At 44.5% G+C, this 19,589-nt stretch overlaps 1 protein-coding gene across 1 annotated transcript in view; it reads left to right on the top strand.

Moving 5' to 3' along the window:
* The window catches only part of LOC144486544 (NACHT, LRR and PYD domains-containing protein 3-like), a 43,152-nt gene extending 23,955 nt beyond the window's left edge, over nucleotides 1-19,197 (top strand). The window contains exons 5-6 of the mRNA XM_078204594.1: nucleotides 5,258-6,303; nucleotides 19,110-19,197. Coding sequence (XP_078060720.1) covers nucleotides 5,258-6,303; nucleotides 19,110-19,197 — 1,134 coding nt within the window. The remainder of the gene's footprint in view (nucleotides 1-5,257; nucleotides 6,304-19,109) is intronic.
* The last annotated feature ends 392 nt before the right edge of the window (nucleotides 19,198-19,589 follow it).

Here is a 19,589-nt window from a genome sequence, read left to right as displayed (position 1 = left end):
CAGACATGATACTGAGTTATTCATTTCAGCCTCTTCATGGGATCCCCATCATCACACAAAAAACAATTCAATTCCCTCCACATGATCTAAAGGAATAACTTAGTGCTTGGTGTGCAGGGACACTGACAACATCCTGGCTGTGATACTGAAGCTTTGTGCTCCAGCACAGGCTGCACTGTGAGCCAAGCTGTTGAGTGCAGCTACAACACTGGCATCTACCCGACAATATGCACAAATTGCCAGCAACAGCCTGTCCATGATAAACAGGACAAACCCACTCCAGGAATTACCATTCTATTAGTCTGTTCACAGTCATCAAAATGATGGAAGGGATCATCAACAGTTCTTGCAGTGGGACTTGCTCAGCATTAACCTGCTCACAGATACTTAGTTTGCGTTCTGCCAGGACCACTCTGCTGCAGAGCTCCTTTGGTTCAGACATGGCTAAAAGAATTACATGGGAGAGGTGAAAGGGTCTGTCATTCACACCAAGACAGCATTTTCACTCAATTAGCATCAAAACCTTCCGACAAAACTGGAGTCAATGGAAATCCGTAATCATATTGCCTCTGAAACTTGTTTTCAGTGAAGACAGATCCACTTTCCACAATGGGTCCTCGTCCAACCACACAATCATCTCAACCATTCCAGTTGTTTTCAGAAGCTGCAATAATTTTGTTGCACTGAGGGAACCACAACTGGATACAATATTCTAAATGTAGTCTCATCAATGATTTTCAAAATGAGCTGGATTATCTCACTTTGACTCAATATTGCTCTCATAATACACCACAACGCTTAGTTTACTGCAACTGACACTGACTCGTATCAATTTTCGATCCTTATCGTCTCAGAATCTTACAGAACAGAAGCTGGAATCGTGTTAAAAAGAATGCTGCCCCTATTTTTTTCATTGTGGAAAGTCAGTCTTCACGGGGGAATATAACATAATTGAATTCATTCACTTTGTGATTTTCTGCCCCTGTGCTCTGGGAAAGTAATTTACTCCCTCTCTTAAACATTGAAAAAAATAACTCCATTGTCTGCTACCCCCGACACAAACTCCATCTTCTCACCACCTGATTGTATTCCATTCCCAGCCGCTGACTGAGACCTGGCCAGACTATCTATGACTTCAGTGTTCAGAATCAAGCTGAACTCCATTTCCTGCATAATTGTCAGTGCAGAAATATCCTTATTCTCTGAATGTAACACTGCAAATTTCTACTCCCACCTCAGCACAGCTCCTGCTGAATCCAAATCTATATTTTTGTTCCCCCCAGATTCGTCTGTTCCAATGTTCTCCTGTTGGGCCTCCCACATTGCCTTTTATCTTCAGCTACTCAGATTCTGCTGCCTTTACTGTGTTCCCCGTCAGACTCCAGATATCACTTTGTGCTCACAATGGCCCCCCAGTCCTCAGATGTGTTCAATTTAAAATTCCCATTCTTCTAGTTTAGGAGTCAATGAGTTTGAACCATTCCTGTAAACTCCAGTCTGAAGTTCTCCATTAGCATGTCTCTGACATCTTGCGCAGCCCCTCCTTCACACCCCACTTGTAACTGTGTTACTATCTCTCGAATCCGATCTAACTCCCCTCTCTTCTTTACCCAGATTTCATACCAGTAAGTTGAAAACGAAAAATGTTTTGTTTCTGGAATTTGAGTTACTGAGCGGTAAAGTTTACATTAGATTTTTCACCATTGTCAATGGCTCATTCTCCTGACCTAAATTCGCAGTCGGTATTTGGATTAGTCAATGGCAATTTGTCAGTCAAATTTAATTTTAACATTGCTTCCATTTAAATAACTGGAGAGCAGGAATCCCTACAGTTCATAAGGAGGCCCATCATTCTGCACCAACTCTTTGAAAGAGCAACTTACCCAGGCCCATCTTCAGACAATGCAGGAAACCGACACAGACATGGGAAGAATGTGCCAACTCCACACAGACAGTCACCCAACACCGGGATCAAACCTGTGCGACTGCAATGGTAACCACTGTGCGGCTAGGAGTAGGCCGTTCAGCCCCTCGAGTCTGCCCCGCTCTTGAATAACATCATGTCTGATTTGATTGTAGTCTCCAATCTGCCGACTGCCTATCCACGATACCCATAACTCCTTGCTTACCAAGAGGCCATCCACCTCTCCGTTCCTACCACCGTTTCAGGGAGAGCGTTTCAAAGACGCACTACCCTTTCGGAGAAAAAGAAATCATAGCTACATCTCATCAGGATTTCCTGGTAAATCACAGCGTGAGGAAAAAGTGCATCATGTTGTCAATCAGTAATCGAATGTCATAGAATCATAGAAACCCTACAGTGCAGAAAGAGGCCATCTGGCCCATCGAGTCTGCACCGACCACAATCCCACCCAGACCCTACCCCCTTATCCCTAAACATTTACCTGCTAATCCCTTTAACCTATGCATCTCAGGACACTAAGGGGCAATTTTAGCATGACCAATCCACCTAACCCGCACATCTTTAGACTGTGGGAGGAAACCGGAGCACCCGGAAGAATCCCACGCAGACACGAGGAGAATGTGCCAACTCCACACAGGCAGTGACCCAAGCCGGGAATCGAACCCAGGTCCCTGGAGCTGTGAAGCAGCAGTGCTAACCACTGTGCTACCGTGCCGCCCGGGAATCGAACCCAGGTCCCTGGAGCTGTGAAGCAGCAGTGCTAACCACTGTGCAATCGTGCCGCCCCATCATGTTGGACACTGAAGGACGACAACTAATCACATAAAAATATTGCAGATTCTCAGTGATTCCTCACACGAGTTGAAATGTGTTTTTGATTTCTAGTTCAGTTGATTCACATTTGTTTATTGTTAGTGATTGGAACGAGATTTCAAGAGAATTTTCAGTCCGTGTTTATTATGGATCAGGACCCGGCCCAGTGACTGATTTCTGAGCTGAAAACAACTGGGAAATCCCATCACTGAGCAGATCCTTTCCATCTCATTCTCAGTGTTTATCTTTCACTCTGCGTCTCATTATTCTTCATCACTATTCTTCATAGAAAGTCACTGAGCTCGTGGATAAGGGAAACCGGGCGGACAGTTCCAAACTTCTCCTCAACCTGGTGATGGAAAAAGGATCTCGGGCTCGAAGGGTGATGTGCGAATCCTTTGTGAGAATGCGTCACGGAGTCCCAAAGCTGGATAAAATACTGAAAGAAACAAAGGAGCTTGGTACGGCAAAATCACAGTGAATTCAATTTCCCATTTAAACATTGTCGATATCAATGTAATATTACACTGAGCTGATTTCATGGAAGTTCATTTATTTAAACAGGTGCTGATTCGTTTGATTATATCAACATCGCACATGGTTTATCTGAATTACCCACTAACCTGAAAGGTAAGAGAGGAAATGGAGATTATGAACTATTTCACTTCTGAGAATCTGAATGATTGGTTGGAGCCTTTGTTTTAGAGATTGTGAAGATCTGGGGTACTGAAAATTCAAGACTGTGGAAATTGGTTAGAGCATGATTCGGTTTTGTCATGAATGCTCGACCATACATAGCTTCAAATTACAATTCATATGATCTGTCTCTTTTTTCCAAAAATGTGTGACCATTGCATCTTTTCACTTAACATAGCTGTTAATTGCTATTACTTCTGAAGTCTTATACACACCTGTCTGAAACCCGGTACCGTGTGAATTCAGTGCAGAACTCCTGCGTGCCTAGGTGTTGTAACAGAAAGCAAAGAGAAGGGTAAATGGTTGTTTTGGTTGGCGATCAGTGACTAGTGGTGTGCCTCAGGGATCAGTGTTGGGACCGCAATTGTTTTTGATTTACACAGATGAGTTGGAGACCAAGTGTAGTGTGTCAAAATTAGCAGATGACACTAAGATGAGTGGCAGAGCAAAGTGTGCAGAGGACGCTGAAAGCCTACAAAGGGATGTAGATAGTCTGTGAGTGGGCGAGGGTCTGGCAGATGGAGTACAATGTTGGTAAATGTGAGGTCAAGCATTTTGGTACGAGTAACAGCAAAATGGACTATTACTTAAATGGCAAAAAATTGCAGCATGCTGCTGTGCAGAGAAACCTGGGTGTCCTTGTGCAAGAATCACAAGGTGTTTGTAGGTGGAGCAGGGAATTAAGAAGGTAAATTGAATTTTGTCCTTCATTGATAGACGGATGGAGTTTAAAAACAGCGAGGTTATGTTGCAGCTGTAACGGGTGCTGGTCAGGCCACACCTGGAGTACTGTGTACAGTTTTGGTTTCCTTACTTGAGAAAGGATATACTGGCATTGGAGGGGGTGCAGAGGAGATTTGCTCGGTTGATTCCGGAGTTGAGAGGGTTGACTTTTGAGGAGAGACTGAATGGACTGTGAAGATACTTATTGGAATTCAGAAGAATGAGGGGAGATCTTATAGAGACATGTAAGATTATGAAGGGAATAGATAAGATAGAAGCAGGGAAGTTGTTTCCACTGACAGGTGAAATTAGAACTTGGGGGCATGGCCTCAAAATAAGAGGGAGCATATTTAGGACCGGGTTGAGGAGGAACTTCTTCAACCAAAGCGTTGTGAATCTGTGGAATTCCCTGCCGAGTGAAGCAGTTGAGGCTACCTCATTGAATGTTTTTAAAGCAAGGATAGATACATTTTTGAACAGTAAAGGAATTAAGTGTTATGGTGAGCAGGTGGGTAAGTGGAGCTGAGTCCACAAAAAAATCAGCCATGATCTTATTGAATGGTAGAGCAGGCTTGTGGGGCCACTACGCATGCGCCGATCTCTGCACTGACAGATCACCGCACGCACAGTGGCCGCTCAGCGCGATGCTGCCGGCCCCTCCAGCTGGAATAGGCCCCACCCACTGATTTTCAACCTGATTCACACTCGTGCAATCTGCTCTGCAGAGATTTTGGAGATTCATTTTGAAACTCCCGTTGAAAAGTCCAGCATGATCTACTCCAGTTTTTACACAAATTCGACACCGAGATTCCTTTTCGGGGGAATCGCCCCCAACATGTGATAGAAATATTGGAATTAAGTGACGACCTGAAACTTTAAGTGGAAATTAATCATTGTCAATTGAGGTTTTCAATAACTCAATTTTATATCCTACTCAAACCTTGACTGACACTGTAAAATAAATCTCTCAAATCAGCAAAGACCGTGTCTTAATGCAACTAACATTTTCTCTCTGTTCTAATTGAAGATCTCCAACGGAAACACAAGGAGACACTCCGGGTACAAACTGAAACACTGAGAGTGAACACTATCATCATAAAGGAGAAGGTTAAGATTTTCCAGCTGGCTGATCGATACGCTGAGCTCACGGTTATTTCTACTGTTCGAGATCGGACACTTGTCGAACATGAACTGCTGGCAAGAGGCCGAGACCATGAAGAATGGAGAGAGAAACATCTCCGGAGAGAACTGGAAAAAATCCGAACTGATCAATTGTTTCACAGCAGCTTTTCCCAGAGAAAATTCAAATCTGGGAATTCAGCAGCAGTGAGCGGAGTGCCGGGAATTGGAAAAACAACAATGGTACAAAAGATTGTTTATGACTGGGCCACTGGGAAAATATACCCACACTTTCAATTTGTTTTCAGTTTTAAATTCCGGGATTTGAACACTATTAACTGTAGAATAAACCTGAGGAATCTGATATTGGATCAGTATCCCTACTTTGGGAATATTCTGGGAGAGCTCTGGGGGAACCCAGAGGGATTGCTGTTTATATTCGATGGTTTGGATGAATTCAAGGACAGGATTGATTTTGCCGACAATCGGAGAAATACAGAACCTCAGTCCATGTGCACAGATCCTGAATGCTGGTGTGAAGTGTCTGACATTGTGTACAGTTTAATACAGCACAAGCTGCTCCCAGGATGTTCAGTGCTAGTGACCAGTCGCCCCACTGCATCACATTTATTGGAAAAGGCTGACGTCAGTGTCTGGGCTGAAATCCTGGGATTTGTTGGCGATGAACGGAAGGAATATTTCAACAAGTTTTTTGAAGATCAGACGGTGGCAGCAGCTGTTTTCAAACACGTGGAGGAGAACGAGATCCTGTACACCATGTGTTACAACCCTTCCGACTGCTGGATTCTCGGTCTGTCACTGGGTCCCTTCTTTCCACAAAGAAACAGGAAACAGCAGCAAGTTCCCAAGACCATCACCCAACTATATTCCTACTATATTTACAACATTCTGAAAAACCATGGCCGAGAGATTGAAAACCCCCGTGATGTGTTACTGAAGCTTGGCGAGATGGCCTACACGGGAGTCTCCAAGAAGAAGATTGTGTTTAGAAATGGAGATTTGATTGAGTACAATCTACAACCTTCCCAGTTCCTGCCTGGGTTCCTGATGGAGCTTTTAGAGAGAGATAAATCTGCTCAGAGTGTGGTTTACACATTCCCACACCTCACCATCCAAGAGTTTGCAGCTGCACTCACACAATTCCTGACTCCCGATCCCAGGGAGATCGGGAAACTCCTCAGTGAAGCCCACAGCAAGGAAGATGGGCGATTTGAGATATTTCTCAGTTTTGTTGCTGGTCTGTCCTCATCACAGTCAGCTCGACCCCTGGTGGAGTTTCTGGGTCAATTTCTTCATCAAACAACCTGCCGAGTGATTGACTGGGTGAAGGAGAAGGTTGAAGGGCAGATTGGAGAGACACAGACTGAAACTGGGAAGAGGAAGCTCCTGAATACATTCCACTACCTGTTTGAGTCTCAGAATAAAGCACTGGCTCGGAACACAGTGGGATCTATGGAAATACTTTCATTTCACGGATTGCGACTGACCCCGATTGACTGTGCGGTCCTGTCTCATGTCATTGGACTCTGTGATACAATAAAACACCTCGATCTATGGCGATGCGACATTCTGTGTGAAGGGCTCCAGCGGCTGGGACCCATTCTGCACAAATGTCAGGAGTTGAGGTAACTGTTTTGTCTCATAGCGGATATTTTCATTGAGAAGCCATTTCCTTTGTTCTAATAAAACAGAGGCATGTTCATTCGAGGACGTCAAGAGAGAAACAATGTCCAATGGTCACAAAGTGTGGGAGAATGGCACAAAGTAATAATGCTCATTTGAGAGCAGATGCAGATATGATGGGCCGATTGGCCTCCTTCTGAACCTGTAATAAGTCTATGATTCTTTGATAAAACTATATCGTTTCAAGAAGGCAGATTCTCGTGGAATAGGCGTGGGCAATAAATGTTGGTATAACCAGCGATGCCCACATTCCATGAATGAATAAAAACATTATTGGGATGAATTTTAAATAATTATTGCTGTAAAGGCCTCCCTCCAAAATCTGAAAAAGGATCATTCCGTCTCCCAACATAAACCATCTGATTCTGTACGATGCTATACAGAAATTAGTTTCTCTTGTTCGGTACAGCTTACAGTTTGTGGTTAATTATTATCAGGATTATTTTACTGCGCTCTACCTCTGTTATGTATTACAGTCGGTGTGTGTTATATTGGGACAATGTCCCTTTATAAGTCACGTGATCACTGGTGACATCATCAGTTCGGGTTGCTTTCTGAATGCCTGCGTTGCGCTGCCTCTACTGGCAGCCTCTGTGAACTCCGTCTTGCTTCTTGGATTAACTGGTTGTAACTGAAACTCAGTGATTCTATCATTCATTGTGGGCCTCTGAATAGAAGCAACCATTTTTTTAAACCTTCATAACTCTTACAACGTCGTAAACCTTAAATTAAAATGCAGGGACAGTTGAAACTGAAACCAAAAACCCGCAGGCAGGCAGCTTTGTTTAACATGAAGTGAAATTAAAGTTTTGGCCCTTTCTGAGCTCACAAGCACAGAAACACAAATTAAACTTAAACTCATGAATTACTGTGTAATGCCCACAAACACAAATTATTACATAACAGTGAAGCCCAAGATGCTGTATTCTTTATTAATTGCGACCTACACTTGCCCTGCCAATGGCAATGATCGGTCCCTCTGCTCCTGCAATCCGTTAACAATTCTACCGATTATTTTATATTGCTTTCTCATGCGCATGTTTCCTGAAAGTATCACCTCACCCGCCTCTGCATTGAACTTAATCTGCCTCCTGTCTGTACACTCCCCCATGGTCTGTCTTTCAGTCCCAAGCTCTTCTCACAGTTTACAATGCCTCAAACCTTGAAATTTTTCTCGAGACAGCAAACCATAGAAACCCGACAGTGCAGGAAGAGGCCATTCGGCCCATCGAGTCTGCACCGACCACAATCCTCACCCCAGGCCCTACCCTCATATCCCTACATATTTTACCCTCTAATCCCTCAAACCTACACATCTCAGGACACTAAGGAGCAATTTTAGGATGGCCAATCAACCTTATCCGCACGTCTTAGGACTGTGGGAGGAAACCGGAGGAAAGCCACGCAGACATGAGGAGAATGTGCAAACTCCACACAGACAGTGACCCGAGCCGGGAATCGAACCCAGGTCCCTGGAGCTGTGAAGCAGCAGTTCTAACCACTGTGCTACCGTGCTGCCCATTTCTCATTTCCATTGACTTCAGTTTTTCTCTGGCTCCTTTTTGCCACATGTAGCCATATGCTGCCTTGATGTCAAGGACAGACACTCTCCCCTCTCATCCTGAGTTCAGCTCTGTTGTCCATGTTTGCATCAAGGCTGTAATGAGGTAGGGGGCTGAGTGACCCTGAGTAAGCACAAGTTTCACGTCAGATAGCAGGTCATTGCTAATTAAGTGTCACCTGTTAGTCTCGTTAGCCTTCCATTACTCTGCTGATGATCGAGAGTAGACTGATGGGGTGGTAAATGGACAGATTGGATTTGTTCTCTCCTTTTTGTTTACGGTCATATCTGGACAATTTCCCACTATTTTGGGTAAACATCAGTGTTGTAGCTCTACTGGAACAGCTTGGCGAGGAACAGAGCAACTTCTGATGCAGTAATCTTCAGTACAGTTACTGGAATATTGTCAAGATCTGAGGTCTTTGCAGTATCCATTATCTTTAACTATTTCTTGACATCATGTGGGGTGAATGGAATGAGCTGATATTTGTGATGTTGGGGCCCTCTGGATGGTTCAGCCACTGAAGTTAGTTACTAATATTTGAGCCATATCTTTTGTACTGATGTGCGAGTCTCCTCCGTCATGAGGATGGGATATTTGTGGAGCCTCCTCCTTCTGTTGTTACATCGTCCACTATCATTCACAGCTAAATGTGGCAGGACTGCAAAACTTGCATCTGAGCCGAGGAAACCAGAATATCCTGAATGAGGAAACCTGCTGCTGGAAAATCTCCAGTCAAACTGTCAGTGATATGAAACAGGGTTTTCGGATAATCCTTTTCCTATGTGAGGATCTACCGGGAAGAGGGAACTCCCGGTATTTCCCGGAGATAGAACACGAGCCATACCTGCAGAAAATGTAGAGCCTGTTTACTGTGGAATGTAGCGGGAGACACCCCTCCCCTATAAACTAATCAAACAGAAATATTTCAACTTTCTAATGGGATAATAATCTTTCCTGGTTGTATCAAATCTAGGGGATGGATCTTAAAGCAACAGTTTGCACAGTTTCACACTTTAACTCACCCTGAGATATTACACAGATGTTACAATGTCAATAGTTAAGAAGTACAGGGAATTCCGAGGGATCCACTCTCACAGCTTTATCATTTAACCCTCAGTAAAATGTACAATTCTCATAAAATGCTGGATTTATGTAACAGCAGAAATTATTTGAATTTTTGGAAACTTAGCAGGGTCAGTGAGATTCAGGAGGGTAATTCTGATGATCAGGACATGAGACCAGAATGTGGGATATGTTTAAAAATGACTTGCTTGTTCACAGGATGTGGGCATCACCTCCTCTGGGGGCCATTAGCAGTGGGAACTAAATGCTGGTCTAGCCAGCGACACCCATATCCCATGGACAATTAAACAAAATATACATTTTGGGAGGTGTAAAAGTGGTTTCCCCCAGTAGGCAAACCAGTGGGAGTTAATTGTTCAATTGTTTCAATGCTGACTATTGCCTTTTCCATTCAACAGAAAGGATTTGATATTATTTGATTTATTGTTGTCACATTTATTTCTGCCAAAGCATAACATACATAGGGAAGGAAAGGAAAGAGTCCAGAATGTAGTGTTACAGTCACAGCTGGGGTGTAGAGAAAGATCAACTTGGATGAGATATAATATCGTAACTTGAATCAGTTCACTACTCGTGCTAAGTTTCTGACACAAAAATAGATCCAGCTATTTTTCCTGCTGAACATTAATCTGAATTTAACGTGTTTCTCACTTTCTCCATTTAGTCTGGATCGCAATGAAGTGGGAGATTCAGGAGTGAAACTGTTGTCTGTGGCTCTGAGGAATCCAGAATGTAAAATACAGAAACTGGAGTAAGTATCAAACTGTGTTAGATTGTGTTAATAATCAGTGGATGTCTGACACTGTAAATTATTATCGGTGTCAGTAATCGTGTCATTAATAACCATTCCATGTCATTCCCGTCAGTATTCGTGTTAAACACCACAGATTCACTCTGATTCCTGAAATCTTTCTCTCTCTGATCTCCAGTTTGGAGAGTAACAGCCTCGGATATTCTAACCTCTGCTCTGAGTACAAACCAGTCAGTGATGTATCTGAACCTGCGTTACAATAAACTGCGAGATTCAGGAGTGAAAGAATTAACTAATCATTTATAATTATGCTCAAAACCATTCATGAGAATAACAATGATGGACAAAACAATTAAATGTTTATAGAATTACCAGATATGGCTGGTCACATGTTGAATTTAGTTTAATTTGTCATTCAGATTATAGATGTTTATGTCTGTCGGCTTCTCAGTTTGATTAAACATAGAAAACTGCTGTATATCGGTAAGGCAGATTACAAACTACATTGAATTCTGATGAGTTTTATCCCGAGGGATCCACTCTCAAATTTACGTTAAATGGAGCTTAAGGAGCATCTGAAAAGAGAATGCAGAGACGGAGGTGGGGAGGGTTATGAAGAGAATTCCAGAGCTTACAGCCCAGCAGTTCAAGGCACAGCTCAGCTGGCAATGGCAGTAATCACAGTGCAGAATAGTCTGAATGATGTCCCTGTTAATAATGGACATTGCTTTTAAGAACACAAATAATGATACTAAATATACCATTGCTGTCAGTATTTGTGTTATTAAAAACACTGTCCGCTATTAGAAGACACATAATAAGCTTGGGAGCAAAGTTGGAGACCATGAAATAAAAGAGGCAAAGGCAGCCTGGATATGAAGTTATCTGAGTGACAGGAAACAGGCAGGAGAGGTGAACTGTACCTTTTCATTTATAGGAAGCTGACAGTGGCTTTCCCCAGCAACCAGTACTGTGTTACTACGACTAATTATCGTTACATATCCTACCAAATGAGACTTGAGTTTATCTAAAGATGAGATGTGAAGCTCCAGCACACGGCCACCAGACCACAGAGCGGACGCAGCATATGATAGACCGAGCTCAATCACACCAAAACCAATGGATCAGATCAGAGATCTGCTGTCTTGCCATATCCAGTCATAAATAGTGTTAGACATGCCACAAAATATTGGACATGCCGGTTACATTAGGCGACAAGGTGGCACAGTGGTTAGCACTGCTGCCTCACAGCGCCAGGGATCAGGGTTCAATTCCGGCCTTGGGTGACTTTATGTGTAGAGTTTGCACATTCTCCCCGTGTCTGTGTGGGTTTCCGCTGGGTGCTCCAATTTTCTCCCACAGTCCAAAGATGAGCAGGTTCGGTTAATTGGCTATACTAAGTTGTCCCTTGGTGTCTCAGGGTGTGTAGGTTACGGGGATTAGTGGGCCATATATGTGGAGTTACAGAGATAGGGCCTGGATATGATATTCTTTCAAAGAATTGGTGAAGACTCGATGGGCCAAAGGGCCTCCTTCTACACTGTGGGAATTCTATGATTCTATAAACATGCCACAAGAATTCCATCATTACTGATGAGGGAGGCCAGAGCATCAGTGCCATCTTCAGCCAGAAGTGCTGAGTAGAATGATTAATCTCAGCCTCCTCCTGAGGTCCCCAACATTCCAGATGACAATTTGATTCACTGCGTGTGAGGTAAAGAAATGACTGAAGGCACTGCATACTGCAAACTCTGTCAGCCTAGCAGTACCCCAGCAATGGTACTGAAGAATTGTGCTCCGTAACTAACCATTCCCCTGGTCAAGCTGTTCCAGTACAGCTACAACACTGGATCTACCGGACAATGTGGAAAACAACAGGGCAAATCCAATCTGATGAATTGCTGCTCCATCAGTCTGCTCTTGATCATCAGAAAAGTGTCATCCTTCAAGTGCCTCATGAATATCACTGCAGGAGTTCCTCAGGATGATGTCCAAATCCCAACCACCTTCAACTGCTTCATCAATGTCCTTCCTTCCATTATAATGTCAGAAGTGAGGATGCTCACTAATGATTGCACAATGCTCAGTACTGATCACAATTCCTCAGAGACTGAAGCAGTCCATGTCCATAAACAGCAAGACCTGAACAAAACAGAAAATGGTGGAAAGGCTCAGCATGTCTGACAGCTTCTGCAAACGTTGCGAATCTGGATGACTCTTCAACAGAGCTAGCGTCTTATGGTCTGAGGAACATTTGCTCCGGTCGATGAAGACAAGCATGTTGTCTGCCTTCTTGACCACCTCATCCACCTGTGTTGCCACTTTCAGGGATCTGTAGACTTGTACACACAGATCCCTCTGTAGGTCAATGCTCCTGTGGCTTCTTCCATTTAATGTGTAAATCGCTCAGATTGTCAAAAGTTGAATAGAAGATTCGTTCACAGAATCTATTCAAGCAATTTCTTGGAGAAGCGCGTTCCAGTTCCAAACACAAAACAAGCTGTTTTAGACATGGTGATGTGCAAATGTGTGGCGTTTCCAACAAAAATAGATTCCTTTCATTTGAAAAAGAGCAGCAGAAGTGGTCCAGCCGTTGCTAATTCAAGGAGTGTATTAGAATAAGCGAAGATGTGGCACCGGGGTTGGCACTGCTGCCGCACAGCGTCAGATTCCCGGATTCATTCCAGCTTTGGACGACTGTCTGTGGAGTTTTCACATTCTCCCCGTTTCTGTGTGGGTTTCCTTCGGCTGCGCCTGTTTCCTCCCATAGTCCAAAAAGATTGTGCAGGTTGGGTGGATTGGCCATGCTAAATTGCCCGTTCGTGTCCAAGATGTGTAGGTTAGGAGGATTAGCGGCGTAAATATGTGGGGTTACGGGAAACCAGGCAACTGCAGATCTATTAGTCTGACATTGATGCTATGGAAATCCTATAATAATCTATAATAAAGGAAGAGATAACAGAACACTTCGAAATTAATGGCAGGATTAGACGGGGCCAACAAGGATTTATGAAAGGCTGGCACGGTGACACAGTGGTTAACATTGTTGCATCACAGCCAAGGGCCCAGGTTCAATTCCAGCCTTGGGTGACTGTGTGGAGTTTCCACATTCTCCCCGTGTCTGCGTGTGTTCCCTCTGGGGGCTCCGGTTTCCTCCCACACTCCAAAGATATGCATGGTCGATAGATTGGCCATGGTAAAATTGCCCTTCATGTCCCAAGATATGTAGGTTAGGTGGATTAGCCCCAGTAAATTTGTGAGGTTATGGGGAGCGGACCTTGGTAAGTTACTCTGTCAGTGTGTCTCGATGGGCCGAATGACGATTCCTACACTAGGGATTCTATTGTTGCATGATTCACACTCAAGAGGTTATTAAATAAAATTGGAGCACGTGGGATTGGGAGGAATATACCAGCATGGATTGAGAACTGATCAATGGACAGAAACAAGGAGTTGGAATAAATGGGTTACTTTTGGGTTGACAGCCTCTAACTAGTGGAGTACGGCAGGGATCAGTGCTTGGGTCTCAGTTATTCAGAATCTATATCAATGATATAGATGTGGGGATTAAATATAATATTTCCAAATTTGCGAATAATGGAAAACAAGGTGAAAATCTGAATTGTGAGGAGGATGCAAAGATGTTTCAAGGGGCTGTGGAGAGGCTCAGGGAGTGGTGAAAGGATTGCCTGCTGGACGACAAGGTGGAAAAATGTGAGGTTATCTACTTTTGTAGAAAAAACAGACATTAAGATAGTTCCAAAGATATTTTGATGTCCTTGTTCATGAGGCACTGAAAGCTAAGATGAGAGCAGGTAAGATAACAAATGGTATGTTAGCCATTATTCTAAGAGGATTTGATTTGAGGAAAAAGATGTCTTTCGGCAATTATATGCAGCCTTGCTGAGACCAACCTGGAGTATTGTGTACAGTTTTGGTCTCCTGCCCGAAGCAAAGATGTACTTGGGATGTAAAGAAGGTTCACTAAAATAGGTCCAGGGACAGATGGGTTGTCCTATGAGGAACAAAAATACTTTATTCTCAGGCCTTTAGAAGAATGATAGCTGAACTTATTCAAACCTACACTATTTTACGGAGTTCAATAGGCCAGATGTAGAAAGGATGTTTCCCTCTGCTGGAGGGACTGAAACCTGGGACACAGTCTGAGAATAGCGGCAGTTATTTAGGCTGAGATGAGGGGTATTTGTTTCCCATTAGAATGCTGGTGAATCAAGGAATGCAGGGATAATGCTGGAAATGGTGTTGAAGCAGAGGATCAGCCATGGTCACATTGAATGATGGAGTGGATTTGAAGGACAGAATGGATGACTCCTGCTCCTGTTTCTTAACGTTCTTATTGCAATAGGAATGGAAGGTAAGAGTAAGAAGGTTTTGCTGCAGCTTTAGACGACCTTCATTAGATCACAACTTGAGTAATGTGTACAGTGTTGAGCTCTTTACTTAAAAAAGGATAGAATTGTATTAGTACCAGTTCAGAGAAAGTTCACGCGGCTGATTCCTGGGATGGAGAGGTTTATTTTATGAGGAAAATGTGAGCAGATTGGAGCAATATCTATGAAAGTTCAGAAGATTTAAAGGTGATCGCATTGAGGGGATGAGACAGGGTGGTTGCTGAGAGGCTGTTTCTTCTTGTAAGAGAGACCAGAGCAAGGGGAAAGATTTTAAAATGTAATTGTCAGTCCCTTAAGACTGAGATGAGGAGAAATTTATTTTTTAGATGGTGACTGGTCAGTGGAATTCTCTTCCCTGGAGACTAGTGGCGGCAGAGTCATTGAATATATTCAAGGCTGGGTTCAGAATGATTTTGGATTGAGAAGCGAATCAAGGGTTACGGGGAAAAGAGTTGAGACTATAATTAGATCAGCTGTGATGGAGTATGCTCGAGGGGCTGAATGGCCTTCTGCGGTTCCTAGTTATTTTGTTCCTATTCCAATACTTCCTTCAGACTGCTCTCTCTGACCAGTGATGGATAAACAAGCTCTGTGTTATGTCTTCACCAGACGCTCTCCTGTGCCCATTCATTAGGCCACCCACTCAACCCATCTCACCAGCAGTAATTACCCATTCTGCCCCCAGGCCTTCCTGATCCAGCACATCATCTTACATTGGTGTAAGGTTGGCAAGACCTGGATGTCTCCACTCTTCTTCACTCATTCTCTGATGATGTTTCCTCTCTTTCCAAACACATAAACTATTACTCAAACATCAAACACATGCAGTAGCCCAGGGTTGTCCAACGTGTGGACCAAGGGGGGAATGTGACCCTGGAAGCCCCTCAATGCGTCCCCCGGAGCGAGTTTCCAGAATCTCAGTCACACAGTTCAGTTTGAATGGAAGAATCTGCATGGAGCTGCTCCTCCAATCACATCCCGTTTCTTTCCCATGTTTGCTGCTGATAGGTTTTTGAGCCAATCTGCAGCAAATGTGGGAGAGAAACAATTTGTGATTGATGAGGATTAAACTCTAATAATCATCTTCATTCGTTACTCATTATTGTGCTCAGCAAGTTGTTTCTTTTCATATCTCAGTTTAGTTTTTAATTGAAATTTCTGCTGTGCCAAACTTTATCATTCTGAAATTTACTCATCGGCCGCTTGAGTGAGAAAAGCATTGACGTCTGTTTGCCCAGTGAATATGTTGGTCAACCCTGCTCGAGCCTATGCTGGTGCCAGCCGAACGGACATGACTCTGACAGTCAATGCTGCTACCTTTGCATTGCCAGTGTCTGGGTGGAGATGTTATTTCCACAATTTCCCTCTCATCCTTATTCACATATCAGGCTGTGCTGCACTCACCGTGCCGGAACACATCAGGACATTGATCCTTTTCCACTCTGTAACCACGTGTCTCAAACCTGCTCACCTCCCAGCAATCTCCATCCAGACTGGCTTGTACCGATGAGATCATCTTCTCCCATCCTGAGGGAACAGGACCACCCTCTGAGCCTGAGCAGCCGGGAGGAGCCCCTCCAGGGAGAGAGGGGGGGGGGGGTGCTGCGGGGGCGCAACCCTTGCTCTGCTTTCTGACATTTCAGTCCTTCATTCAATAAGCAGAGCTCCCTCGCTGCTCCCTCCAGAGCTGCTGTTTGAAAGTCCTGCTGCCTTTGGAGATGGTGCCAGCATTGCCTGAACTGGGACTGCCCCCTGCCCAGGCTGCCTCAGTGGGTAGCTCCCCCTGCCTCCCAGCCGTTAATTGTCCGCCTCTGACAATATCACCTTCATAAGTCTGCCTATCCTGCCCACACGGACACACCACCCATTTCCAATCCCCATGCTGGGACTTCAGAGCTTCAGGTAAAATCACAGCCATTATCTTCAACCTCACCACAAACTGCATTCCCAAACCACTGACCATCCCATGTCCCACCCGAGCCACTCCGAGTAAGGACATGGGGATCCTGTGATTATGGTCCTGTCCCATCATCACTTTTATAATTTAATCACTCCTGTATTTCCAGTTTGTCCTTTCTTTGTTTCTTCCCCAGCCACCCACCTCTGTCACTTCAAACCTGTCAATTCACTGCCCGTTCCCAGTTCCAATGGAAGCTCAAACTTTACCCCTGTTTCTCTATTCACAAATATTTAGCTAACCTGCTGAGCATTTCCCGTTAATTATATTTATATTTCATTTTCAGCGTTAAGAATATTTCCTCATTCTACTGGAATGCAAGTTGTGTTTTTGGAATGTCTGATACAATACATTATTATTGTTATTAACAGTATTATTTAAAACACTGGGGATTGAGCCTGATTCCAGTTATTCCTCTCTCTGGTCTCCAGTCTGGAAGAAAACGCTCTCACAGATTCTTGTGCTGAGGATCTCGCCTCCGCTCTCTGTACAAACCATTCTCTGAGGATTCTGGACCTGGAATCAAACTCCTTCACAGAACAATCTGTCCCTGCTCTCTGCCGCCTCATACTGACCTGCAGGAGTCTGGAGTGGATGCGGTGAGAGTTTATGTTAATTTTTAGTGTAATCATGAAAATGTAAATGGATTTAAAATATAAATGGGCCTGAATTTTCCAAGCAGCAGCAATGGTAAGCAGATTGCCTGTATGTGTGAAAATTCCCCCAACCTGAAACTGCTGCATATTTCTTCTGGGATCTTCAGGACGCTGACCTCAGGGAGCTCCACCAGAGTAGATCTGGGGAAGAGAGAGCACACACCCTATTTACAGCACAGTGACCCGTGGAGCTCCATCAGAGCAGAGTAGAGTCGGGGAAGAGTGAACGCACACCCTATTTACAGCACAGTGATCCTGGGGAGCTCCATCCGAGCAGATTCTGGGAGGAGAGAGCACACACCCTAATTACAGCACAGTGACCCCGGGGAGCTCCATCAGAGCAGAGTAGAGTCGGGGAAGAGAGAGCACATACCCTATTTACAGCACAATGACCACAGAGCGCTCCATAAGAGTACAGTCTATGCCAAACGCAGGAAATTGGGACTAGCTTAGGGGTTGAAAAAGGGCGGCATGGACACAGATTGCCGAAGGGTCTGTTTCCATGTTGTAAACCTCGATGACTCTATCAATGACTACGAGTCGGGGAAGAGAGAGCACACACCCCATTTACAGCCCAGTGACCCCGGGGAGCTCCACCAGAGTAGAGAAGAGTTGGGGAAGAGAGAGCACGCACCCTATTTACAGCACAGTGACCCCGGGGAGCTTCATCAGAGCAGAGTGGAGTCAGGGTAGAGAGAGCATACACCCTATTTACAGCACAGTAACCCCGGGGAACTCCATAAGTATTAGTTGATGGGGGAGTGAATGGGTTGGTTTGTCGCTGGATGAGCAGTCAGTCAGGGATCTGGGGGGAGGTTGGATGATTAGTTCTGGATGTCAGGGAAGTGGACGAGTTGTATTGTGTTGGGTTGGAGGGTTAATCCGGAGTTTAGATGGTGGCTGGGAGTTGGTCATGTTGTTGGAGTCTAAACAGATGTGATAGTGTGGTGGGGGTTTGGGGTTGGTTAACAGCTTTGAAGAGGGTAGTGGGTTGGGGTTGGTTCTGGGGTAATGAGTTTAAGTCAGGGGCTTGGTCAAGAATGTATTCAAGAGGCGGCTGGATATAGCACTTGGGGCGAACGGGATCAAAGGTTATGGGGAGAAAGCAGGATTAGGCTATTGAGTTGGACGATCAGCCATGATTCTGATGGATGGTGGATTAGGCTTAAAGGGGAAAATGGCCGCCTCCTGCTCCTATCTTCCATGTCAGGAGAGTTTGGGTTAGGATGAGGCCAAGTCGGGAGGTTTAGTCAGATTTGTTCAAGGGCTAGTGGGAGGTAGTCGGGCTGGAGGGGAGGTAGGGATGAGTTGGGGGGAGTGGGTCTAGTCAGATTGTGGGAGGTGTAGTATGGGGATCAGTGGGAAGTGATTAGGGGACTCGGTTGTGCTGTTCAGGTATTCGCCGAGGTAGTGAGCTGTCTAACATTACCTGAGTAACTATCCAGGTAAATTTTGTGGATCTGTCCCAAGTATCTGACTCCAACTGCAGCAGGGGAGTTCCCCAATAGTAGTTAATACCTCTGGGACAATTCCCAGATAGATCAGTGCGTCAGGACATCCACAGGGTCCCGATGTTCATCTTCGGATGTGTGTCTGGTCTCTGGCAATCCAGAGACCAGAAGATTTGTCCCATTAACTCCAGTCTCCTGTTATTTACTCTGTTTTTCAATCTGTTTATTTCCTGTTTCATCTTTAATCTGTTTCAGGCTGCGGCAAAATCAGTTCAGTCCAAGTGGAGAGACACACCTGGAGTCGCTGCGGGGATCCAGACCGGGACTGAGAGTGACATTGTGAACATTTCAATCTATAAACATTGCTGCTCCACCGGTTACAGTGAAATCCTGAATTGTGAAGATCTTCGACAGCTCCTTCCAAACCCTTCATTCCTGCCCCTCTCCCTCCCTATTCCATCAGCCCCTCCAGCCTGGCAGTGATTTCCCTGCTTACCTGGTTTCCCAGCTGGAAAACTGTTGTAGTTTTAGTCTCCACATTGAAGGAAAGATTGCTGCAAACCATTATTTAAGCAGCAATGTGATGTCAGTGTTCTCAGCAACAGAGTATTCAACCTCCTTTCAAAACGGAGCAGCAGAGATCGTTCTCCAGAGAGAGAACAGAGTGTGTGTGATTCTGACAGTACCCAGCAGAGGGCAGAATGGTCAATCTTGTCAGAGTTTCCTCTCTGTCTC

The sequence above is a fragment of the Mustelus asterias genome, unplaced genomic scaffold, assembly GCF_964213995.1.
Source record: "Mustelus asterias unplaced genomic scaffold, sMusAst1.hap1.1 HAP1_SCAFFOLD_388, whole genome shotgun sequence".
Taxonomy (NCBI): domain Eukaryota; kingdom Metazoa; phylum Chordata; class Chondrichthyes; order Carcharhiniformes; family Triakidae; genus Mustelus; species Mustelus asterias.
Note: the sequence above shows the minus strand (reverse complement) of the source record. Positions and strands in the feature narration are given on the sequence as shown.